The sequence below is a fragment of the Narcine bancroftii genome, chromosome 1 (genome assembly GCF_036971445.1).
Source record: "Narcine bancroftii isolate sNarBan1 chromosome 1, sNarBan1.hap1, whole genome shotgun sequence".
In the NCBI taxonomy this organism is placed as follows: Eukaryota; Metazoa; Chordata; class Chondrichthyes; order Torpediniformes; family Narcinidae; genus Narcine; species Narcine bancroftii.
The window spans coordinates 257,361,030-257,388,281 of NC_091469.1; the positions used below are offsets into that span (position 1 = coordinate 257,361,030).

Here is a 27,252-nt window from a genome sequence, read left to right on the forward strand (position 1 = left end):
AATTTACCTACGACTGATGTCAGGCTCACTCACCCATAATTTCCAGGGTTACCTTTTTTAAACAACAGAATTCATAACATGTGAGCTACCCTCTAATCCTCTGGTACCATACCCACGGCTAAGGACATTTTAAATATTTCTGCAATACACAATCTTGTGGGTCAGCAAACCATGTGTCACTTTAATCTCTCACACTCGAAATATGCATCTCTAATAGATGACCAAATTGAACTAAAGTCAACAATCTGAGAAATCAACTAGAGCCTGATGAGAATTGTGACAGTCTTTCAGATCACAGATAGAAATCTACAAATTTTTACTTGACATTGATCCAATTTAGACAAAAAAAAGTTTCTTCTCATTCCTTAGCTGGATGAACAGTATTTTGTGACATTCAGACCTTTCTAATGACAGATGATGGCCAAAGTTATCAAAATATATTACGTGTGCTGATGGTAGCTGATATATTGTAACTTTTCCAAACCATGTTGGCAGTAGTCATTATTTCAAATCATTGAATTTTTATGTTGTCATTATTTGTTAACTATACAGAAATAGCATTCCTGTAAGCTTTTCTATGGAGCAAGATTTATGGCCCATGTAACTTGTGTGGCCAGTTATTTTCCGGCCTCTGAACTCTGATCACATGGTTGTATCACCATCTTCTGTTGTGCTAAGGTTTCAAGTTGTCAATTTCCATGCAAAATGAATGTTTGAATCTAAGAGTTTGTGGTGGTTTATGATCTGTGGGCAAAAGTCATCGTCTTCAGCATCTAGACCTGAGGGTGAATACTGAAATAAAGTAGATTACACTGAAAGATAAGAATTGCATATCTTTCAAGAACTTGAAATGCCCCGAACTTTATATCAAATGATGTACATTTTGAAATGTGGTCACTACAGCTGCCTCTGGGTTATGAATACATGAGCCCCTTTGCAAAGAATTGAACTCCCATAATATTAGATTTAAAAGTCTGACATGAAAATATACATTGATTCTCAAGCATGGCTGGACTAGTTTTCTCAGTCTCCACTTTTACAAATTGTTCTTATCAATCCAGTGGGCTCTTGATGCTGCACAATACTTTTACTATGGAATTATGGTAACCATATCGTGCCATTTTTGTGTATTTTCTGACCTGCAGATGCCCAACAGTTGACGTTCTCCATATAAGCAGAACCATTTGTTGCCCGCGAATGTCTTGCATTGAAAAATAGGAAAGAGGGACCAAATTGCACACAGCAAAGTCTTGGGTAATCATCCGATAATGGATAGAAAGCATGCTTCAACGATATTGACTCAGGGATAAGGATGAGAGAGAACTCCCCAACACAACATAGTGCTGTTAATGTGATTTTATTTTTGTTGTCCAGCTGAGGAGAAAACTGAGGGTTGGTTAACTTTTACTGAAAGACAGATGGTTCCAACATTGGAACACACTTTTTCAATATTGTAATTAAATTTTACAAAAATAATACAAAAGTTAGAAGCCAGATTTATCTAAATATTAAGAGGTAATATGATAAAGTAAATATACAAAAGTCTTGTATTAGATAAGCTGTTACATATAAACTTGATATAGCAAACAAAATATGAAAAAATCAAGTAATAATTTAATCAGTTATAACCTGGTGAAATGAAAAAGATTTTTTTTAAAATTGATACTATACTACAAATTTTACCCCCCCATCTAAAGTTATTTGATAAATATATACAATTTCACTATCGTTTTTTAAAAAAAGCCAACAAACTCACAAGATCAAAATGATCATATAGATTATGAAAAAAATTAAAAGATCCCATAAACTTGAAAAGTTTAAATTTGTGCTGCTTCATTATTCTTTCCAGTCTTACAAAATGGGAATGAGTTGACTGAACATTTATTGGATTTATTTGGGATTCTGATCTGTGCGCATGCTGAATAATACTGCAAGATCTCACTAATAATTGAAAGAAATCTGAATTGCAGCAAGGACTACGTGTTGCCATTGCTGGTACATTCCAATGAGCACAGCTAAAATCCTGTGGAACTTTCACTCTGAGCAACGCTACGGCGGGGGTGTTTGTTAAAAATACAAATGTGTTCAACTGCATCATGTGCTACACACAACTTTTGATTCTACACGGCAACTTCCACAAGTTGTTAGGATACTGCCTTCTGTACTGGCTGCATATGGTAATGGTCACAAAGCCTCATTTTATTATTCAGCTTTGACATAAATTTCAGGATAAACATCTGTTGGGTCTTAAAAGAGCATGGGGAAATAGACCTGAGTGTGATTTTTGAGACAGAATAATGGGGTAAAATTTGTAAAAGTATCAAAATAATGTCAAGAAACCTGAGCGTGCGCCTAATTCAGTTTAAGATTCTGCAATGTTTTGGACCCCTGCAAGGCTACGTAGGTTGAAAAATACCCCTGAATGCTGGCGCTATGAGGTTAATCAAGGGGACTTGGTACATGTGCTTTGGTTTTGTCCCAGAATTCAAAAATTTTGGATTATGGTACATGTATATTGGTTAAGTTTCAGGTATTCAAATTCCTTTGTCCCTCCCCCGGACTCTTTGCCTTATAACCATATAATAATTACAGCACAGAAACAGGCCAAATTGGCCCTTCTAGTCCATGCTGAACACTTTCTCCCACCTAACCCCACTGACCTACACTCAACCCGTTAACCCTCCATTCCTTTCCCGTCCGTATACGTATCCAACTTCTCCTTAAATGCTAATATCGAGCCTGCCTCTGCCGCTTCATCTGGAAGCTCGTTAAACACACCCACCACTCTCTGAATAAAGAAGTCCGCCTTCATGCTTCCTTTAAACTTTTTCCCCAACTCTCAACTCATGTCCTCTTGTTTGTAGCTCCCCCTTCCTTAAAGGAAAAGGCCTCTCAACATCCACTCTGTGTATACCCCTAATAATCTTAAACACCTCAATCAAATCCCCTCTTAACCTTCTTGGCGCCAAAGAATGAACTTATTTAACCTTTCCCAATAACTCAGACCCTGTAACCCTGGCAACATTCTAGCAAATCATCTCTGAACTCTCTCCAATTTGTTAATATCTTTCCTATACTTTGGTGACCAAAGCTGTACACAATACTCCAAGTTTGGCCTCACCAATGCCCTGTACAATTTTAACATAACATCCCAGCTCTTGGACTCAATGCTCTGATTTATAAAGGCCAACATGCCATAAGCTTTCTTCACCACCCTATCCTCATGTCACTTCCCCTTCAGGGAACTATGTACCATTATTCCTAGATCCCTCTGTTTTACTGCACTCTTCAATGCCCGTCCATTCATCATGTATGACATATTTTGATGACCCCTACCAAAATGTAACACCTCACACTTATCTACCATCTTTCAGAGCACTTTTCTAACTGCAAGCTTTGAAACCCTTCTTCACTGTCCACAGCTCCACCTATCTCCGTATCATCTGCATATTTACGAATCCAATTTCCCACCCCATCATCCAGATCATTAATCATCGAGTCCACGCTGCTGAAGATCCAGCTGCGCTGGATGGGTCACGTCTCCAGAATGGAGGACCATCGCCTTCCCAAGATCGTATTATATGGCGAGCTCTCCACTGGCCACCGTGACAGAGGTGCACCAAAGAAAAGGTACAAGGACTGCCTAAAGAAATCTCTTGGTGCCTGCCACATTGACCACCGCCAGTGGGCTGATAACGCCTCAAACCGTGCATCTTGGCGCCTCACAGTTTGGCGGGCAGCAGCCTCCTTTGAAGAAGACCGCAGAGCCCACCTCACTGACAAAAGGCAAAGGAGGAAAAACCCAACACCCAACCCCAACCAACCAATTTTCCCTTGCAACCGCTGCAATCGTGTCTGCCTGTCCCGCATCGGACTGGTCAGCCACAAACGAGCCTGCAGCTGACGTGGACTTTTTTACCCCCTCCATAAATCTTCGTCCGCGAAGCCAAGCCAAGCCAATGTATATATAGACAAACAGTAATGGACCCAATACTGAATCCTGAGGCAACCACGAGTCACCGGCTTCCAATCTGATAAACAATTATCTACCACTACTCTCTGGCGTCTCCCATTCATCCACTGTTGAATCCATTTTACTACTTCAATGTTAACACCTAATGATTGAATCTTCCGAACTAATCTTCCCTGAGGAACCTTATCAAAGGCCTTACTAAAGTCCATATATACAACAACCACTGCCTTACCCTCATCAACTTTCCTAGTAACCTCCTCAAAATATTCAATAAGGTTTGTCAAACATGAACTTCCCCTCACAAATCCATGTTGACTGCTCTCAAGGGAAGAATGGAGGAAGGAATCCCTGGGCAACCACATCATCTCACAGGGGATCCACACTGTAGTGGCAGGTTCCTTAACTCCGTTGTGTCGGAGACCTTGCCCACCTCCTATCTGAGCTTAGTGAGAACATGTCAAGGAAAGGCTTGGGGGACGGGGGTGGGGGGTTGGGCCTTGGGAGACACACTTGGATTATTCGGGGATAAATACTCTCAGAATTGGATTCAGGCAAGTAGAATGGTAGGAAGACAAATTATTCTTGGAGATTGGAAGAATTTGGTTGGGGGGGAGGAGGGGAGAGAATCATCATTTCATGAGTGGGCCTCCGAAATGGCCGAAGTAGCAGCATTTGAATGCATGTCTTACAGTTTGATAAACTGTATGTCTATACAGAAAAATGGGGCATATATCTAGGTTTCCTGGGGTGGATGGGAGTAGTGATGGATGTTGTGGTGAAGCACATAAGGAACGGCAATGTTTTCTGTTATTAGAGGTCTAAATAGACAAGTGGTTATGATATTGAATTTTTTTTTGCTGCCATGTTTCTATTTTATGAAAAAGTTTGTTTTCTAACTTATGATCTACATAACTTTTAACACTAACTCAAGGGTTTGGAGAAACTTTATAAAAATAACTCAATAAAATTTAAATCATAAAAAAATATGTAGTGCTCCAATTTTGTACATGTGAATATTCTGTTTGAAGTTGAGTGTCTTGCTGACAGAAATGTTATTTATATTCCATGATAAATATCGAGGTTATATCTCTTCTCTGTCATCTGATTGATGAAAATGAACTCTGATCTTTTTGTTTTATGTTGTAATCTGAAGGGGAGTTGGGGCTACACAGTAAATATTGCTACCAGTGACCTTTCAATATAGCCACTGCTAACCAATTGATGTTGTCTTGGGTGTCCGTTATGGTTACACCTATAGATTTATTTAGTAACCACGTCTTGGAGTGCTATGCATGCATAAGATGAATGTTTTGTTATATGTGGGCTTTCTTTTCGCACCCAAGTGTGAAAAATAAATGTGTGAGGGTTATAGGGAGCTTGTAAATCTTTTCCTCTGTATCCTGTGCAGAATACAGTTGCAAGACGTTGTAGCATTGTGTAGTGTCTTCTATTGTCCTTGAACTATCTCCGGCAAGGAAATAATTTTTGAGTTTGGTCACTGTTGGAATGGGATAAATGTGACACGTGATTTGTGCACAAGATTCTCCCACAGAGAGCAATCTTGAAATGACAAGTCATTTATTTTTAGAGCTGGGAGCTGAAGGGCATGTGATGCAAGAACACCATGGAAAACACTTCTCCACTTTGTTGGGATCCTTTCAGCCTTGTTTGGTGGGAAAGCAGCTCTGTTTTAACACCGAGCATGGCTGGATTCCTTTGGCACGGCAGTGTACAAGTTGCATGGTTTCTGTTTGTAAAGTAAATTGTTGCGTTTTGTAAATCACTGGACATCAACTGACAGTGACTGTCACAGTTGTTTCTGTGACTGCTTTGCAAATGTTTTAAAATAGGCTTTGTGTATTGTGTGCATGCATGACATAGTGCAGTAGTTCACCTTCTGAACCTGACCTTTTCTCAGGCAGACAGCAGCTCTCATGGCCTTTGCAAAGATGTTTGACTGGCTGCGGTAGCATTATATTTTAAACGGACTTTGGCACTTCCTTGCCTCCAGGATTAACTGTCTCTGAAAACCTCTAAATGTCAACGTGAAGTTGTTTTTAATAGTTTATAGACATTTTCTTTGACGTGGCATTCTGAACATTTGTGGAAAAATTAATGATGATTGGAATAGGCAGGTTCCTGAGGAGTGTGGCCAGCAAAGAGCAGAGCCATTTGGGCTGAAATTTGACCAATTTGTGCATTTGTATAGCATTAGTATTCCACAGTGGTGGAGGGATACCCATTCTTATCTAGTGAACCCTGCTGGGGGTGAATCTAGAGTGCATGATTAAATAACTAGCCCTGATTTGTGGGACTGCCTATGTTAGATTGGCAGGCAAGGATATTTGTACCCAATTAATTGTTTTCACTGGCCACAGTTGATTTCAGAAATTTGGCTTCATTTAAGAATGGATTGAGAGTGGATGGAATAGCTTCCCCCTACAGGCTATTTTCCTGCAAGGATTCACAATACTGAGGCACTTTTGACAGGAGCAATTTCACTGCTCAGGAAAGATATTCAGAGAATATCTTGCTTGCTGGGTGCAAGAAATGAGGAGTGGCAGTAATGGGGAATGAGGCTTGTCACAGGACATGGAACAATTCAGCACAGTACAGGTCCTTTGGTCCTCAATGTTGTGCCGACCCTTATATTCCTTAAAAAAAATACATAATCCTCTATTTTTCTTTCATCGATGTGTCTGTCTAAGAGTCTCTTAAATGCCCCAAAGGTTCGGCCTCCACCACCATCCTCACCAAGGGATTCCAGGTGCCCACAACTCTCTGTTTAAATATAAAAAAGTCAGAAGATTGGATTCAAGCTTCAAGTCAGAGAATTGAGTGCAAAGGTTGAGGCAGACTCTTCAGTGCAGTACTCCCACATTATTTTTAAGAGGTTAAATTTAGGCACAGTTTGTTCTTGGTACTCTGTCGAATATGAAAACCTGGGAAATAAGAGCAGGAGGTGAACATCGAGCTCCTTTAGCCTATCTTCCATTCAATTAGATTGTGGTGGATCCAATCTTCACTAGAGTTGCACTTTACAGTCTCAGAATCCTTCAATTCACCTCAGCTTTGAGTGCGTTCAATGATTTGGCCTCCGTAACTCATTGCCTTCTCGGAGCCTCTGGTAATTGGTAACAAGACTTGTAAGAGAGGGAGCGTTTTCCGAGCATCCACATAAAGGTGTTTCTCGATGCCAGACCGGCCCATTTGCTACTGTCCTGTCTGCTTCCATCACTACCCCTAGTACTCCATTCCAGGAACCTACACTCTGGGGTGGGGGGGGTGAGAAATTTACCTGCACCAACTTCTCCCCCACCCACCCACATATTTTTCTCCTTCAGTAAACTATTCTAACTGTCTATCCTGTCTCTACCTCAGAATTTTATAAAGTTTTACTGAGTCTTTCCTCGACCTCTATTCCAGAGAATAAGCTCTCCTCATTGCTCTTGCAGTATTTCAGATTTATTGTTGGAGTACATTCATGACATCACATACCACCATGAGATTCCTTTTTCCTGTGGGCGAAGCAAAATTACAACTAACTGGTAGTGCAAAAAAATAAATTGTACACTGTGTAAACATGTAAACAATCAAAGAACTGTAAATGGATAACAAATGTAAACAAAGTGCAATACAGAGGGGACAAAAAGAAAATTAATAAAGTGCATTAAGTGAGAGTCCTTAAATGAATCTCTGAGTTTGTCATTGAGGAATCTGATGGTGGAGGGGTTGCAGCTGTTCCTGAAACTGGTGGTGCGAGTCATGTGGCACCTGCACCTCTTTCCCGATGAGCGAGAACAGAGCGTGTGCAGGGTGGTGTGGGTCTTTGATGATCGCTGCTGTTCCCTGTAGATGTACTCAGTAGTAGGGAGGGCTTTGCCTGTGATGTCCTGGGCTGTGTCCACTACTTTTTGGAGGCCTTTAGGCTCAGGGGTATTGGCATTCCCATGCCAGACTGTGATGCAGTCGGTCAGCAGACTTTCCACCACACCTCTGTAGAAATTTGCCAGGGTTTCTGATGTCCTACTAAACCTCAGCAAACTTCTGAGGAAGTACAAGCGCTGATGTGTATGCTTCATGATGCCTTTGATGTGTTGGAACTATTCTGCTAACTCTCTCCTTACATTGTAGTCCAATATTTTAAGGCTAAATAATATGGATATTAAATACAGCTGATGTGTGTCTAGAGTGGCATGCAGGTTGGGATGGTGTTTCTCTATGCCTGTTACCATTGTCCTTTTTGATGATAGAATTTGCATGGTTGGGTGACACTGTCGATATGATTAACCATTGTAGAGTTTCCTCCTTCTTTTACTGCAGTTTCACTGGAGCTCTACGATACATTGACTTTAAGGACATTTACTCTTCTATTGTAAAATTCGGTTTTGGATCCTCTATTGGTCTATAGGTGTGATGGGGTCCCTGAGCTAGGTGTTCCTGGTGAAACTCAGACTGGGATGAGGAGCAGCAGATTGATAGAAATATTGACCTTGTAGTGCGTTGTGTGAGAGAGTGGTTGTACAGACTGGAGACGTAGGTTGCTGGTTCAAATGTCACCACAGAATGTTTATTTAAACTTCACGTGCTCGCTTATTAGGCTGCGGGAAGAGATGGATCCACGCTGCCATCTTTGCCGCGACTGCTGGCCATGCATAACGAGTGGGTCCAATTTCTTGCGGCATACTTGTGCGTCGCCACAACCTCATCTCTTGAGAATTGGAAGTAATTGGGTCGTAATTAGTTAGATTTGTTTTTGTCCTTTTTTTTTAAATTAACCTTCTCTATGTGAGTAGATTTCCAAATTGTTGGGTGCACATCTATTATAACCATAGGAACGGACTTGGGGCTAGTTCTGGAGCTAGACCCAAGATCTTGTGTGATCTTTTTTGCATTTGCTATTTGGTCTCATTTTTTGTTGAAATCACTTGGAAAGAATTGAATTATCCAAAGCCTCATGTACATGATGATAGGAATCTTGGGCACGAACTAGGATTACCTACTGGGATTATTTACTCACTTCTCGCAGAAATTCCGTAGAGATTAATTTTTATTCTGTATCTCAATTTTTCTTTGATGTGATTTGTGTTGAAGTGAATGTTTGTTACCCAAACCGCCATATCGCTGGAGATAACATCTAGTCTTTCAAATATTTTCATGAAAATTGCTTGGGCTTTGGTTAAACATCTCATCAGAAAGACTGAAATAGTTGTTTCATGTATCTCTACTTCATCAGCATTGAATATTGTACAGTTAGAGTTTTTAAGAATGGGTAGGTCAAATTGTGTTTCCATGAGTTTGTCATTAAAAAAAAAAATCTAAAAAAATATTGGTAATGCGAGGTGCACATTCCTAGCTGTGGGTCAATGATGTCAATGTGTCTGCTGGCACTTTGAAAGAGCTATTGATATTTTTCCATCTACCCCGTTTCTTTATTTCGTTGCGCATCCAGCGCTCTTTTGACAGTGACTGTTGAACCTGCTTTCACAACTCTTTTAAACTGAGCATTCTGAAACTTCATAATTTAATGTTTAAAATAATTTTTTCTTCTTGTTCTTTTGGGGAAGTCTATTCTTTTGTTAGAGTTTTTGTCAGACATTATCAAGGATGATTCTGGGAATGAAAGAGTTATTTGAGGAGTGTTTGACAACTCTTTGTACTCATTGGAATTTAGGAAAATGGGGTGGGAGGGAGCTCTCATTGAATGTTTTAAGGCATGGGCAGAATAGATGTAGAAAGGTTGTTTCCTATGGTGGGAGAGTCTAGGATAAGAGGGCACAACTTCAGGATTGAAGGGCGTCTGTTTAAAACAGGGATGCAAAGGAAGTTCTTCAGCCAGAAGGTGGGATTTGTTGCCACAGGCCGTTGGGAAGGCCAGGCCATTGGCTGTATTTAAGTCAGTGATTGATAGGTTCTTGATTAGTAAGGGGATCAAAAGTTATGGGGAAAAGCCAGGCTGTGGGGCTGAGTTGGAAAATGGATCAGCTCATGATTAAATGGTGGACCAAACTTGATGGGCTGAATAGCCTATTTCAGCTCTGCTGTCTTATAGTCTCAGTATTGAAAAATACTCATTCATACAATAACATGCTGGGTACTATTATTCTTTTATGTTCACACACTAAGAACCTGAAAATGGACTTGTCTACTTTTGTGCGAGCATTATAGAAATCGAAAGAATAAATTATTTCCAGAATGAAATTAACATAAAATATCTAGTTTGTACATCTTGCATTGATAACATTCTCCAGTTCCAGCTGGTGAATGTAAGGTGAATTGATTTACGATGTATGGTAATAGTAAAAAGTACTTTATATAAAGGTGAAGTATGACAGCCTTCTCATCAAGCACAGTTTTGTCTGGATACAGACAGGCAGAATGCTATACAAGGTATATTTTGGGTTGTTACTGCTGACACTTGGAGGTGAACCACTCACATTTTGAAAAGGTTAATAGTTTGGCCTATTTAACTGGCAGTTGGGATCTGGACCTCTAGTGGAGCAATTGAAAATCAAGATCTAGCTGAAAACCAGCCATGTATAGTGCCACAGACATTTACTAAGAGTGCTTCATGGCTTTAATTTGTATGATTCTTAAAGCCTAACACTGTTTCTTCTGATAAACTTTAAACTTAAACATTTTGTAACACTTGGAATAGAAAAACTGTGTGGAGTTAATTGATCCTTCACAGGACTTCAATTGTGGCTCATCTGTGTGCTTGCCTTTGCCTGGCATTTGCACAATAGCCGTATAGAGTTGATGGCATCCAGTACCTTTTTTTAGAGGGAGAATTTAATATTTTCATTCTACAAAAGCAGCAATTACTGAAAACTTCTTTTGCCAAATTGTTTGGACATAAATAATCTATGGCCACTAACATTACTTCCAATAGACTGACAATTTGTATCAATCTTTCCACTATCTTTATTGATAATTAAACTTCCAGTGTTTATCATTTGATCAAATCTCCCCTCTCACTTTCTTGGCTTTATCGATGCACGATGTTGGGCCACTATTGGGTCAGCACAATCCTAGAAGAAAGTTAAACCTGACTTTTTTCCAAATCCGTTATTAAACCACCAAACATAAAGGCCAGCTATGACAATTTGTGGTAGTGGATAAATTAAATAGGTTGAGTGATCTAATTGAGTGGAATGATTGGATACCAGTAAAGTCAGAGTGCCCAAAACAACCAGGCTGTCGGCAAAAAAATTTGACCAGCATTCTTCATCTGGCTGTCCAGAGCACCTGGAGGTAACATTGTAGGAAATGGGAACTGAAAGCATGTTTGATGAATGTCACCCAGAGCACACTGTTCCACTGCTGTAAGTCTTGGTCAGTTATTTCATTTCTGAGCATACTAGGGGCTAAGCAGCTTTTCAATCCCCTCACTAAAGTAATCTGCTGCCATGCCGAGAAACTCACTGTGTGGGAGCATTGTCAGTTGTGTCTAAATTGTCATTCTCTCATCCAATGCGCGTTGTGGGCAGAGCTCAATCCAATGCTGTTCTCACTCCACATTCTCTACCTTTTTAACAGCTATCAGTTCCTGAATGAATTCTACTGACCAAGAGCTTTCATTTATTTAAAGAAAAAGAAAATCCCACTGCCTATCTGCCCACCGAGTGCTCACCTCCTCAGACTTGAAGGCATGGAGATGTTCTTCAAAAGACATTTCAAGAAGTCAAAACCTGCCACATCTGGTTTCAAGTTGCCAAAGGGTTGCAGGCGGACGGGTAGGCGTGTAAGTGGAGCAGTGCCTGGCAGTAAAGTGAGGCGTCGTTCGAGTACTGGAATGCCCTCAGTAACCCTGATGCATAGACGTAGGTCCAGTGTGCAGATGCAGGGGCTGTGCCTGCACTCAACTGGGTCAGGGAGTGGAGCCCCCAAAAGCTACAGAGCGCGCAGGCGATCTAGCACCACTGCCCTCCACCTCCACCCAAGATTTGCAGTCAAGAGAAAGCGCAACGGCAAATTGCGGACCATTGACAGCCACCTGCTGGGACCCTCCGTGCTGCTCGCCAGCTTGATCCAGATGACCGAGGAAGAAGAGGGCGAAGTTGATGAAGGTGAGGCTTGTGCAATGGGTATAAACATCAGCCTTGAGCACAAAGAACGCAGGTGCTCTTCAGGAGAGTCGGATGTATCTGAATCTTCAACCTCTGGTGGCAGCTGGAGTGAACTCGAGAAGGTGGACAAGAAAATGGGCAGCGGTGCCCCTTCTAAAATTTCAGAGACATTCCAACCTTCGGCTTTGTATTACAGGCCAATCTACACCAAGCCTTTTATCAGAGCACCTCGTTGTCTGAGGCGGAACTCTTCCCAAGTGCTCCCCCCAGAGCCGGCCTCTTTTGGATTGTGTGGGAGCTATAGGAGGACGAGTCAGCGGTCCAGTGCAGGCAGGGTAAAAGGAGCATCTTGCAACCCTGCCCCAGCACAGGCATCCAGAGTGGGAAGCAGACGGCCCTCACTGAATGTCAGGAGGGCATCTTGCACCCATCTCCCTCCACGCTGGAGGCATGGCATTCGCAGAAACTCGCTCACTCTGATGCACAGGAAATTCCCGGCCAAGCACCCCACAGCATGGAGTAACTTCCTGTCGTATGTATTCCTCAATTATTCTTGGAGGTGGTGGGGAGGGTGTTGAGTAGGAAGAGGAATAGTCTTGTCCTCTTTTGCTGCCTAAGCAAGTCAACTGCCCCTTACCTCCAGCAGTGCCCCTCGGTGAACTCGCAGGGTGTGCTCTGGGATGAGGGTTACTTTCTGCCGATGATGGTGTTCACCTTGATGTTTGATGATCTCTCTCAAAATACAGGCAGGCCAATTTGGGAATGAGATTGTAAAATGATTTAAAATGGCAGGAGAGAAGTTAGCTCAGTCTTGGCACGTTAAAAGAATAATATTTCTACCCTTTCTCCATGGTCCTGCATACTTGCACTTTAAACAATGTGAACATGTGGAACCTACTCCTCCCTTTATCTAGCGCTCGTATCCCCTTTGTGACAGCAATGATTTTTCTTAAATTTAGCCAGCAAGTGATCATTATCAAAAGCTTTAAAAAGCACAAATAGCAGCCAGTAGCTTCACTTTGTCAAAACTGTGTTCATTTTTAGTGTAGCTGAACTTGTTATGCAATGATCAAGGGCCCTAAACCCTCATGCAGCTGGAAGCAAATAAGGCAATCACATACAGTTAAACCCATGGTATCCAGCACCTATAGGGATTGGTAGATGCCAGATGAGTGTATTTTCTGCTTGCTTGAGACTTACTCTTACAATGTATAACTAATGCACCTGGAAGAATTTTTAAAGTATTTTCAACATCTCTGATCATTGCCATTTGAAAGAAAATGCAATTTTAGATCCAGAATTGGTGGTTAATGCATGAAATTTGAGTTGTGGGATCTTTGGGGAACATTGAATGTAAGTTGGAGAAATGTTGAACCAGAGAACTTCCATTTCTTGTGTAATCTGAAACTAAGATACAAAACCTGAATCCCTCACCATGGAGGGATGGGAAAATAAATATTTTAATAGTTTTATTTTTAAAAAAAATCCGTGGCTGAAATTTAAAAAATACATACTTTACAAGATAGCTATCCCTTTTTAAAGCAAAGAAACTCCTTTCAGGAAAATAATCCAGCCAAGGCTATCAAGAGAAGATAATACATTAGGTCACAGGAAAATGTACAATTTTCTCCAAAAAAAAATCCCCAAAAGTTTGAAGATTTGGAGTGTGTCAAAATTCAGCAAACCTAAATATTAAAAACAAAATAAGCGGGTGGATTAATGAAAAAATATAAAGCCTACTGCTATGTCAAGGAAAAGATTAGCTCAAGTTACTTTGGATTCCTTGGCATGAGTGGAGAAATTATCCCAGAAATGCATAAAGCTGCCCTAAATAATGGAGAACCACAAGGTGCAAAGCAATTGAGGAACTGAAGGAATTTGGCATTTAGTTAGTTACCACTGGGGAAATGAATGGGTTTCAACCTGAACCTTTTGATCAGCGTTGTAGGATTTTTGAAGGTGCTTTCACTAGAGGTGTTGGGTCACAGGTTTCCACCTTCAAAAATTCCACACACACAGTCATACCATGGACTGGAAAATTGCAAATGTGATCTCATCTTCTAAGAAAGGAGGGGAAAACTGGAAACTGGGTCAGATAGGCTATAATCAGTAATGCGGCAATCAATTATTAAGAAAGTGGTAACAAGGCAATTAGAAAATGATGAAATCAACATGAAGTTGGGAAAGCCAGAATATTGACAAAGCCGTCAAGTGGTTTTTGAGGCTGTTGTTAGAATTGATAAAGGAGAATGAGTGGATGTGATGTATTTGGACTTTCACATTATCTTTGATAAGATTCCACACAAAAGGTTATTGAGCAAAATTAGCGTGCTTTCATTTGTGTGCATATGCACCAGCATCAATTCAGGATTGGTTCATGGATGGAAAACGTTGAACTAAATGGTGTTAAACAATGTCTGCAGATGCTGAAGTGGAGTACAACACATGCGTGCTGGAGAAACTCAGCGGGTCACACAACATTCATGGGAAGTAAAGGGTAACAAACATTTCAGGCCTGGGCCTTTCCTCGGGTATACTTCACATTGGCATATTTAATTGAACTAAAAGGATAATTTTCCATTTTGGGGTGTTGGGCTTAGTGGGGTGTTGCAAGGACTAATTCTGACGTCCCATGATTCATTTGAGGGGATTGGATGCAATAAATTGATGTTTGCTGATAGTAGAAATCTGGGTGTCAGTGTGGGTTAGGATTGTGATACAGAGAGACTTCAGGGAGATGTCGGCAGGTCGAGTGAGTGGCAGATGGAAGAAAAAGTGGGAAAAACTGAAAGCATCCATCTTGGTAGGAAAAGTATAAAAGTAGACTGTTTTACCTTGTGAAAGGTTTTGGTGTTCAGAGGGACCACAAGAATCATTAGAAGTTAATGTGCAGGCATTCAAAGCAGTTAGGAAGACCAGTTTCATGTGATTTAGGGAGTCCAGTGAATGATTTCTGGAATGACAGGTTTGTTTTACTAGGAGGTGTTGAGTATAAGTCCACATCATGATGTCACCATATATATATATATATATATATATATATATAAAACCCTGTGTGTCAGTAGCCAGGTTAGTCTAATAGAAGTAAAAAATGAGAAAGCATCATGTCTCCGATATGAAACGAACCCTACACTTGCACCATGCACCAACTGTGAGAAGAAAGGTAGAAAACAACTACCTAACAACCCCAACAAATTTCCGACAAAAGATCAAGGTGAAAGCGTGCCAAGATGGCGGAGAGAAAGTTCGGGAAATTCAATGAAGTAGAAGGAAGTTGGGATAACTAAATAGAACAGTTTAATTACTACTGTGTAGCCCACCATATTGTGGAAGGTCCAGTACACTGCAAATGTGCCCTCTTTCTCAGTATAATGGGCAGCAAAATATTCAACCTCCTTAAGTCCTTGCTGTCCCCAGAAGATCCAGGGGCGAAGACATTCAACAAATTATTCACAGCTCTAAGGAATCATTTGAGCCCAATACCACCAGTTATGGCAGAAAGGTAACAATTCTATGAAAGGATACAAGGACCAGGAAAAACAGTAAGTAAATACCTGACATTGTTGCCCAAACTGGCGGAGCACTGTCATTTGGAGCAGTTTCTAAATCAGACACTGCAAGACAGATTAGTGATGGGGCTGGCACTGCCTGCAGCTCTGAAATGGTAGATAAAAACTTGGATGTGGGTCAACCAGACCTACTGGTCGGGAAGTCTTCCCACAAACAATGCTTCCATTGTGGGAAATGTAACCACTGACCAGAAAACTGTTTCTTCAAAAATTCTAAATGCAACCATTGCAAAGCAGAAGGATATTATCAAAGCTAAATGTCCGCTTCTAAAGTGCAGGTGGCCCGCAAATAAGCAGGCAGCTAAAGTCAAAACAGTTGCTGAGAGAGAAGGGAAACCTAGCAACGATGATGATAACAGCCCAACGACTGACCTTGAGTGGCGGAGCACTTAAGCTCCTGAAATTTCAGCTCCTGAGATATTCCAGATTCGAGGAATAAATAGAAGAAACACAGCAATCTTTATACAGCTAAAAATAAACGGACACCCCCTGAAGATGGAGTTAGACAGAGGGGCAGAGGTGTCCTTAATGCCGTTACATGTAAAGGAATGCTTGCTACCATACCTGGTGAAAACAACTGAAATAACTCTAAGATCTGTTGCAGGAGACTGAATCAAAGTTTTTGGCAAAAATATGATCCAAGTACAATACAAACAACAGCAACCAAAACACTATCTCTACATCGTAGATACCCAGGGACCAGCACTCTTCGGAAGAAACTGGCTACAACACATTCCCCTAGACTGGCTGGAAATCGGTTCAATACCAAATGTAAACCAAATGGACACCTCCCAGCCAGATCTTGACCAAATCCTCAACAACCACGCAGTGGTTTTCCAACAAGAATTGGGGAAAATCAAAGGTGTTGAAGCCAAAGTGAAATTAAAAAATAATGCAGATCCAAAATTCTTCAAAGCCAGAACAATCCCATTTGCTACAAAAGGAAAAATTGAGGCTGAATTAACCAGACTACAACAGGCTAATATACAATTACAAAAGGACAGATGTGTCACCATGCGCCCTTCAGTAACATTACCTTGGGTTTACATTCGACAACGAGGGGTGCGAATCAATCCAGCAGGAACAGAAGCTGTTCACCAGGCCTCATATCCAACAAACAAATTGGAATTACAGTCCTTCCTAGGACTTGTTAATCTCTACCAGAAACATATCCCTAATATGTCTGCACTATGCAGCTAACTGAACCAATTATTCAAGAAAGATCAAACATGGTATTGGAACACAGAAATTAAAAACACAGTCGATCAACTAAAGGAAATACTAACATCAACAAATAAGGTGCTGATTCACTATGACCCTAGCAAAGAAGTTACCTTCACCAGTGGGTCTTGGAGCGGTTCTATCCCAAATCACAGAAACAGGTGAACAACCAGTCACGTATGTGTGCCAAACATTAACCCAAACGAATGTAATTATACCCACCTAGAAAAAGAATTGGCCAGTAATTTTTGGTGGTTAAAAAATATTCCACCAATATCTTTACAGAAAAAATTTTCAACCTCATCACAGACAACAAGCCTCTTAGTTTAATCCTGGGGCCACACAAAGGTTGACCAGTATTAGTTGCAGCCAGAAGTCAAAGATGGGCCATGCTACTAGTGGTGTATGACTATGATATAAAACATAAACCAGGAACACTCAACAGCCATGCAGATGCCTTATCACGCTTGCCACTACCTGAGACAGAACAATGAGAAAAAATTATTGAATGGACAGCAGAGGCAGCGGCCATCAATCAAGAACAACTTCAACAACTGTCCATTACAGCCCAGTTGATTGGAAAGGAAACCTGCAAAGAGGCAACATTAAGCAAGATCCTAGATCCTATACTTCACTCTTAATGAGTGGCCCGAATCTGAAGTCATTCCAGAAGATCTAAAACTTTACCACTCACACCGCCATGAACTATCAGTCGAAGTTCACTATGGGGTACCCGTACAGCTATTTCAGTCAAATGGCAAACTACCATGTTATCAGAACTGCACCAGGAATGGTACGAATGAAGGCACTGGCCCGGATGCATGTCTGGTGGCCCTCCATAGACAGAGACATTGAAACAAGTAAGAGAATGCAAAGTACATCAGACAATGCAGCCAAAAATGCCACAAACCAAAGCTAACCCATGGAAATGGCCATCCAAACCCTGGCATCAGATTCATGTAGACTTCACTGGACCATTCATGGGTGAGACTTTCCTAATAGTTGTGGGCGCACACTCCAAATGGCCAGTAGTTTCACAGCTGAAATATTCCAAAACAGATCCAACGATTGACTGTCTATGAGCTATTTTTGCCACTTATGGATTGCCTCATGAATTAGTTACGGACAATGGTCCCCAATTTACAACAGAACATCTTTTAAAAATTTATGGGCGACCACAATATCAGACATATTTTGTCCACAGCCTATCACCCAAGTACTAATGGGGAGGCAGAACGTTTTGTACAAACACTCATAAAAAGCAATGAAAACCATGAAACTTCTAAATGCCTCCTGGACACAAAATCACAGATGTCCTATTGGGATACAGAAACACGCCACAGCAGAACTCGTGTTTGGCCACAAAACACACCCCAGCAGAACTAATGTTTGGCCACAACCTGCGGACCAGGCTGCCCACAGTTCGTCCAGATCTGGGTCTCCGATTGCAAAACAAAAACAAAAAAAAAAAAAAAACAGCATTGCCACAGACCTTACCTAGAACACTGGAAGTGGGCAAGAGAGTTCTGGTACAAGATTAAAGACAATATAAAGACCCTTGGGTGGTAGGAAAAATTTACAAAAATTGAGCCCCTGCTCATATTCTGTTCTAGTGGGGGGGACAGATTGTGGAAGACCAATTATGAGCATTGACTGACACTAAGGTCCATGAACTGGAGGAGGTGGAACCAGACCTACAATGGCCTACCCCGACCATCACTCCCCTCATATCAAGTGGAGGGGGGCTGAAACTGTCAGAGCTGAGGATTCCAGTAACTGAGAGACACAGCCAGGAGGGCAGCAAAGACGGGCAGTTGCCACCGTAGGTCAGCGAAGGTGGGCGGTTGCCACCGACTTGACTGTCATCCCGACTACCTACAGGTCCCGAGCAAAGACCGGCACAGAAAACCACTCCAAGGCAGTCCAAAAGAGAAAGAAGACCACTGGAACACTTTAAGGATTACGTGCCCTGATTATTATAATTATAAAAGGGAAAGTATTTAATAATTACTCATGAGATGTGTTCTAATTCTCCCTTGTAGTCCTGGGCCCGATGTAATCTTAGTTCGAAGGGGTCCAGTCAGTATTTACTGCATGGAAGTGGGGAAGAGTGTTGGGTACAAGCCCACCCTCTGCTGGACATCATGATGTCACCCCTTCATATATATATATATATATATATATATATATTATGTAACCCTGTGTGTCAGTAGCCAGGTTAGTCTATTAGAAGTAAAGGATGAGAAAGCATCATGTCTCCGAGTCTTAATTGTGTGATTGGATACAGAACAAGAGGGATTAGGCAGATCTGGCCTGTGCTTGAGAGGGCAGATATATGGATGACGATTACCCTGTCTGGAGTTTTAGTTGGCAGGGGTTGCTGTTTCAAAACCAGAGGTTGGCCATTCAGGATCGAGGTGAGCAGAAATTTCTTCAACCAAGAGGACTGCAGGGACTCAGTTGCTGGGACCAATGGATTGTTAAATATTCAAGGAATTGAGGTATATCGGCTAGTGCTGGAAATTAGATCTGAACTAAAACAAAATTAGTCACGATCTGATTAAATGGCAGAAAGGGTCTTTCTGCATCTACATCCATTTCTAGCACACAAGAGGGCCTAAGAAACTCAGGAAGGTCAAGCAGATCTTCTTGTTTTTCTGAATCCATTTCTAATTTATTTATGTGCCACAAATGTCATGGCATTTAAGTGTCAAAAAAGCTTCCATGGAAATTGCATGTGAGTTAGGAGCAGGAGTGGCCCCTCAGATCATTTTAATCGGTCATGGCCGACCTGGTAACCTCAAAAGTAAAACACGGAAGTCTGCAGACACCGTGCTTGAAGAAAAAGAAACACACAATGCTACTGAAACTCAACAGGTAAAAAATAGTGTTCTTTGTATTAGTGAAGAAAAAGATACATAACCGACGCTTCGGGCTTGAGCCTTTCGATAAGTTATGAAAAAATATTGGCAGGTGCCTGGTCTCTTTCCCCTCTCCCTTCCCTTCCTCCTGCCAGCTCTCCACCCACTTCCCTGTCTATTCACCCAGCCATCCCTTCTCCCTTTGCTTGCAGCTGGGCCCTCCCTCCCTTCACCTATTGCCTCCTGCCTTTGGTAGGATTCCTGCCGACATTTTTCCATCCTTTGATGAAGGGCTCCACCTTGAAATGTCAGTTATGTATCTTTACTTTTGCTATAGAAAGGACACTGTTTGACCTGCTGAGTTTGTCCATCATTGTGTTTTTACTGGTAACCTCAAACCCCACTTTCCAATCTACTGTGGTAACTATTTATTCCCTTTCTCTTCAAGTATTTCTCTACTCCATCCTAAAAATATTTGCAAACTCTATATCCATTGCCATTTTGAGGAAGAATTTCAAAGACCTGTTTTTCTGAGAGCGGGAAAAAACAGCTCTTTTCCTAAACAATAACTCCTTGTTTCTCCTTTACCCATCAACTTTTGTCAAAAGCCCTGAGAACATTCAAGTTCCCTATCACTGTTCTAAACCCCAACAACGAGAAGTTTACCTGTCCAATCTTCCCCCATTCAACAAACATTCATTTCAGGTATGAGTCTGTAAACCTCACTTAATTGTTTCCAATGTATTTATATCCTTCCTTATAAAGGGAAGACCATGGCTGTACTTATGGTCTCATTATTGCCCAATAATAACTGAAGCACAATGATTCTGTTTTTCTATTTCCATTTTCTAAGCAATTAGTAAAAACACAATGCTGGAGAAACTCAGTAGGTCATTCAGGCTACTTTATGTAGCAAAGATGAAGGTACATAACCAACGTTTCAGTCTTTCATCAAGATTTGGAAAAATGTCGGTAGGCTTCCGAACAAAATCTTGGGGGGGAGGGGGTAAGGGGGAGGAGCATGGTCCAAAAGGCAGGAGGTAATAGGTGGTTAAGGGAGGAAGGGCACAGCAGCAAGCAAGGGGAGGAGGGATGGCTCATTGAATAGAGAAGGGGGTGGAGATCTGAGGGGAAAAGGGAGGAAAGGAGAAGGGAGAGCAGGCTAGCAGAAACCGAAGAAATTGATGTTAATGCCATCCATTTGGAGGGTGCCCAGATGGAAAAATCAAGTGTTGTTCCTCCAATTTATGCATAGTCTTGGTGGGATGGTACACGAGGCCATGGACAGACATCTGAGTATGCGAGTGGGATGTAGAATTGAAATGATCGACCACTGGGAGATCCCTATCACTGATGCAGACAAAGCAAAGGTGCTAAACAAAGTGATCTCCTAGTCTGAACTCAGTCTCTCCGATGTAGAGAAGGCTACAAAAGGAGCACTAGATGCAGTAGATCACTCCCATGGATATTCACTAGAAAGGAGAGTTTGGGGCTCCGAATTGTGGTGGGGAGGAGGTGTGGGTGCGTGTGGCTCTTCCTGCAGCCACAAGGGAAAGGGCTGGAGGCGGGGGAGAAATTGTGAGGATCGATGAGTGCATGAGTGCGTCACGGAGAGAGCAGTCCCTATTGAAGGCAGAGAGGGGAAGATGTGTCTGCTGGTGGGGTCATGTTATAGGTGGCAGAAATTATGAGGATAATGCATTGGATGAGGAGGCTGATGGGGTGGTATATACAAGGACAAGGGGAATCCTGTCTTAGTTGCATCAGGGGCAGAGGAGGCCAGGAAAGATGAGCGAGAAATGGAGGAGATGCGGCAAGGGCCAGGTTGATGGTGGTGGAAGGGGGGGGTGGGGGAGAAAAAGTGAGGTAGTGTCCAAAGGTTCATTGTCTGTTCAGAAATCTGATGGCTGAGGAGAAGCTGTTTTTGTAACATTGAGTGTGTGTCTTCAGGCCCCTGAACCTCCTTTCTGATGGTAGCAATGGGGAGTGAGGGTGCTTGATGATGTCAGCTGCTTTCTTGAGGCACCGCTTATTTAAAGATATCCATAATGAAGTGAAGATTAATGCCCTATGATAGCACTGGCCAAGTTTACAACCCTCTGTGGCTTGTTTCTGTTCTGGGCATTGGCACCTCCACACCAGATGGTGATGAAACCAGTCAGAATGCTCTCCACAGTACACCTGCAGAAATTTGCAGAGTCTTTGGTGACATACTGAATCTTCTCAAACACTAATGAAATCCAGCTGCTGGCGTGCCTTCTTCATGATTGCATCGATATGATAGTCCCAAGATAGGTCTTCTGAGATGTTGACATCCAGGAATCTCAAGTTTCTTACCCTCTCCACTGCTGACCCCTCCGTGAGTTCTGGCTTCCCTTTCCTGAAGTCCACTATCAATTCCTTAGTTTTACTGACATTGAGTGCAAGGTTGTGGATGTGACGCCACTCACTGTCTCACTTCCACATTGTCAACTGTAATTCTACCGACATTTATGGTGTCATCGACAAATTGGTGGATGGCATTTGAATTGTACTTAGCCACAGAGACATGGGTGTCGGGAGAGTAGATGAGTGGGCCAAGCACACATTCTTGAGATGCGCCTGTGTTGATTGTCAGTGAGGAGGAGTTATTTTTACTGATCTGCACTGATTGTGGTCTTCCAGGCTTTCTGTTGGACCAGTGTATAGCATTCAATTTCTTGGCTTACTTACATATTCTCTGATGCAATAAAGTGCAATAAAGTTGAAGTTTAATATCATCCAACTCTACTTGTAGAACCCGATGAAATAGCATTTTTCCATACCCTGCTGCAACAGATACGCACACAATACAGAGCATATAATAATTACATAAACAATGATAATTTAAAGTAAGTTTCTGGGGGTGATTTAATCGGTTACTGGATGTCAATCAATCTCACAGCCTACCAGAAGAAGCTATTTCCCAGCCTGGCAGTCCTGATTTTGATAGTCCTGTGCCACCTCCTTGATGGTAGTGGGTCAAAGATCCTGTGTGTTGGATGGAATTTAATTTTTTTTAAATTTTAAATTTAATTTTTAAAAAGTTTAGACACACAGCATGGTCTATTCCTCCCAATTATACCCGATTGACCTACAACCCCAGTACATTATTGAACAGTGGGAGGAAACTGGAGTCCTGGGGAAACCCCATGCAGACACGGGGAAACGTACAAACTCCTTTCAGAAGGTCCGGGATTCAAACCCCAGTGCTGATCACTGGCGTTGTAAAGTTGTTATTCTATAATTCTTTAAGCCCTATTTAAGCAACACTTCCGGTAAATGTCGTCAATAGAAGAAAGCTAGACCCCAGTGATCTTCTTGGCACTTTTTATGATCCTCTCCATTGACTTTCAGTCTGATGCTTTGCTGCTACCATACCACGCAATGATGCAGCCAGGCAGGATGCTCTCAATTGCACTCCTGTCAAGATGGGGGGTCTGTAGTCTTTCCTTCATCAAGCTTCTGATGAAGTGTAGGCTCAGCTGCAACTTCCTGACTAATGAGGTGTTGTGGGTCCAAGATAGGTCATCCTTTATATGCACTCCAAGGAACATTGTGCTCTTCTGAGTTCTAGGTGACTTAGATTCCACAGTACTTGCGACGGTCAAATGCAATATCTCTGCACCTTTTTTTAACTCATAAATTGCTTCCTGGAAATTAAAAAATACATTCTGCTTGTATATTTGGAGCATAAATTCTGGAAAGCTGAAAACACTATTTATTTCAAATAAACCATAAGCTTGGTCTTCTCAAATTCCCCTCTCCCCTGCACCCACTTGTTCTGTGGCTAATTAAACCTCTCTCTATAATCAAGTACCTCTATCAGAAGTCTCCTTCATATTTTTCACAGCGTTGTTACAGCACTGGGTCAGTAACAGTTTGGATCTGACTTGTTCACTCTGGAAAATTATTCAACCCTTTTAAAGAACTATTTAATTTATATGCAAGTGTTGAAGTTTTAATACATTGTTTGGTTTGATTTGGGGAAATAATTAGTCACCTGTGTGCCAGAAATAAAGATCAAACATTGCATTGTGCAGGTGGCAGTGATCCATCACCAGTGGGTTCTTTGTTGTGAGTTTATAAGCTTGAAAGTTATGTTATTGAAAATGGGGAACAGAGAGGTGCTTGAATGTGATTGCCAGCGAGTCCATTTTTGTTCTTGTGCTGTAAGCTATTCCATTTCTGTGCTTTGTGTTAAATGTGATCCTCAGAGGCTTACAGCATATTTATTTTTCCAGTAAAATAACCTGCTGTTGCACAGCAGACCACAATGTGTGGGGTGACTCATCAGTTGAACCAAGACTGTTCATTTCCCGTCCAAGTTGCTGTGGAATCAATCCAGTGCAGTGCTCATTGTACATTCATCTGTCTCACAGCGTCACAGCCCACCTGTCCACTGCTGAGCAGAAAGATAGGAAGGATTGATTTGAAAAAGACACAATCTGCCACATGTGGCTTCAAGCTGCCGAACGAACGTGTGGGTTTTGTGAAATGTTGGGTGGAGCGTGTCCATTTTCCAGCATGGAATTGAAACTGTTACTCAAGCAGTTTTCATGAGGGCCTTTGCACTTATCAACTGGCCTGAGGTAATCAGGCAGTGCCTGGTGGAGAAAGTGAAGTGTTGTACAAGGAGGGTGTCCATCTCTTATCTGCCACCTTGCTGGAGGCACGGTGTCTTCAGAAACTCGTTCAGCTTGCTTGATGAAATATCCGTCTGAACACTTCACAGCATGGAGCAACTTTGTGTCATTTTGGCTCTCTCAGTTATTCTTGAAGGAGGTAGGGAGAGTAAGGGGGAGTTATGTTTGCTTCCCCATTGCCTTTCTGGGCTGTCTGCTGAAACTGCTGTCCTTTTGGTTGAAAAGTGGAGAACTTGCTCTCTGTAGAGCGACTGTTCTAACTGCACCTCTTGTCCTGCTCAGCAATGTGTGGAGTGAGAGAGGATAGATGTCCTTGTCAGTGGTGCCGATGCAGTCTTGGAAATCTAGGGTTCTTTGGGCTTGTGAAATGATGGACCATGGAAGAATGGCCTTCTCTGCTCATTGAAGCAGCAATCCATGAGTTTCTACTCCCCCTACATTTCCTCCACAACCCTTGACAGTTGAGACCATGTTGTATGCATGCTAAAAATAGAACGCACAGGAATTTGATTTTGATATAGAAACTACTCCCCTATTTATTTAACTTTTTTAATGATACATCATCATCAGACACACTTATCAGCAAAGCACAGTTGGCGTTGCGGTTTATAGCGCCAGCGATCAGGACTGGACCTGGGTTTGAATCCCGCACTGCCTGTAAGGAGTTTGTACGTTCTCCCCATGTTTGTGTGGGTTTCCTCACACCATTTGAAATGTACCAGGGGTGTAGATTAATTGGATGGCCTGTTACCATGTTGTATGTCTAAATTTAAAAAAATAAAGTTGTCCATTGATAGATTTAGTCGGTCCTGCTGATCAGTGTGACTCGTTCACTTTTTAAACTGTTTATGCTTTGGAAAAAAAAATGATGAACAGGATGAATGAGCTGACATTGACATTATATTACATTTTTTAACTTTCCGGATTCCAGAGACTGTGTACTGTACAAGTTAGTAGTTTGACATTTTATTGTTTGAAGGAGCAGTATTTTCCAGGGTACAATCCTTTTACTCCTTTATTAAGCTGGAATGTGAACATCGATAGACAACGAACTGGAAGCTTCGTAGAAGTCCGCTACGGGACGTTCCTGAGTTCAGTGCCATGCAACGCAGAAGTCAGCCTTTCAACAGATGGGTGGATCTAACCTGTTTTTGGACTGCTGGTCAAGACTGAAGAGATCTCCTCAGTTCCCACACTGGGGCAGAGGATGTGGTCATGCACACTTTGTATCTCTCTTCTCAGCTGCTTCTGGTGGGCTTGTTCATTTGAATCCAAACGCTTAAACCCATTTGGAAATAGTGCAAAAGACAACAAGGATGTTTAAATTTCTCCACCATTATATTGGCATTCACGTGATCACAAAAGTCTTTGTGCAAGGGATCCAATCACATTTCAAGGTGATGAACCTGTGATTCCCTAATGTTTTGTGAAATGTTGGGTGGAGCGTGTCCATTTTTCAACCTGGAAGTAAAACTATTACTCAAGCAGTTTTAATGAGGGCCTTTTGCACTTATCAACTGGCCTGAGGTGATCAGGCTGTGCTGGTGGGATAGTGGGATCTCCAGCAGGATCAGGCAATAGTGAGAGGTTGTGGTGGGGGATTTATTTTAAGAGCAATCTCTTTATTTAATGTGCTCCAACCTAAACCCTCCCACAGATGTCCCATTATTTGTGTGTCAGGCAAGCTTCCTTGAACTGATGTGAAGAGCTTTCAGTGGGACTTGCCATTTGAATTGTGTGAGAATTTGAAATGACTTAGAAACTGGAGATAGTTGTGTGTGGAATGTCCACAGGTAGAGGAGCAGCAGGTGAAACATCTCCTATGGAAAATAAAATACCCTGCAGACTTGGAATGTGCTGTCTCTACATCCCTCTAACATATGTTAACTGCTTGTGTGCTGGACTACACATTGAAACATCTCGTGGCAGGTTTCACAAATCTATCCTCCTTCATCGTTTTTCTTCACCTCCTCCTCCTCCTCCTCCCTCTGCTCTCCACTAAAGTGTTTTCACATTGACTCATGAACAACTCCCAGTACTTCATGCTGGAGTTTGACCTCTCAGTTAATTTGGGCAGCACTTTTTCACAGCCTATGATTGGCGTGCTTTTAACTTTCATTACCTCAACGATCCTCTGGTGTATAATAAATTGGCAGGACCTTTGGAACTCATGAGCGATGCAACTCTGAGGTTTCGTATTATAGCAAGTGTAGTATCCAAATGGGTGTTCACCAATTTCAATTGCTATCTCGCCTCTCCTTCTTGTGCCAAATGCTCGAATGGATCCGCTGAAGACTTTTCTTCATTCTTTGGCCCTGAGTCAGTTGATGAACCTTTCCTATGTATTTGAAGGGAAGGCCCGTCCTTAATGGATAAACTTGGAATGTTTCAATATGACTGGCTGATTTCTGTGCCTCGCTTGACCACCCACCGACCATCTCAGATTGCTTCCAGACATCAGAAGCCTGAATTATTAAATCTCCAATCACACCATCCTCCCCCAAATAAATCAATAAATCCTTGATGTTGTAGTAATCTGTACAACTGGAAGTAAAATAGGATGATCTCTGTCCTGCACTGTGGCTTCTGCAGTGTGGCTGGTCCATCAAAGGATCTGTGGTAAAGTAAGAACAGGGGGTACCTCTGACTTTTCCATGACCCCAGTGAAGGCAGATGCAGTCAGTAGCCGCAACACCAGTTTGCAACCTATGGTAGTCATTGGGACACCCTTTGCTGTGGTGTGCAAACTCTGTTCACAGTTTATTTCGACCAAGATGACATTGTTCCTTACAGCAGTCATAAACCAGAGAATCACTCCATAGGATTTTAGCATTTAGTAAAATTCATTTGCCTTCAGTGTCATCAATTCTTTGCACATATACCTTGATTTGTATC

General features: G+C 41.9%; 1 protein-coding gene across 14 annotated transcripts in view; it reads left to right on the forward strand.

Annotated features, from left to right (window-relative positions):
- dgkza (diacylglycerol kinase, zeta a) overlaps positions 1 to 27,252 on the forward strand; it is a 517,457-nt gene that overhangs the window by 280,891 nt on the left and 209,314 nt on the right. For 6 of the 14 annotated variants that reach the window (XM_069896142.1, XM_069896132.1, XM_069896143.1 and 3 more), the window contains exon 2: positions 11,513 to 12,574. The exons of 6 other annotated variants lie outside the window; for them this stretch is intronic. In XM_069896142.1, coding sequence (XP_069752243.1) covers positions 11,625 to 12,574 — 950 coding nt within the window. In that variant the 5' untranslated portion in view covers positions 11,513 to 11,624. Of the gene's footprint in view, positions 1 to 1,145; positions 1,255 to 11,512; positions 12,575 to 27,252 lie in introns of all 14 variants that reach the window. 2 more of the 14 variants (XM_069896171.1, XM_069896166.1) reach the window with 1 other exon arrangement.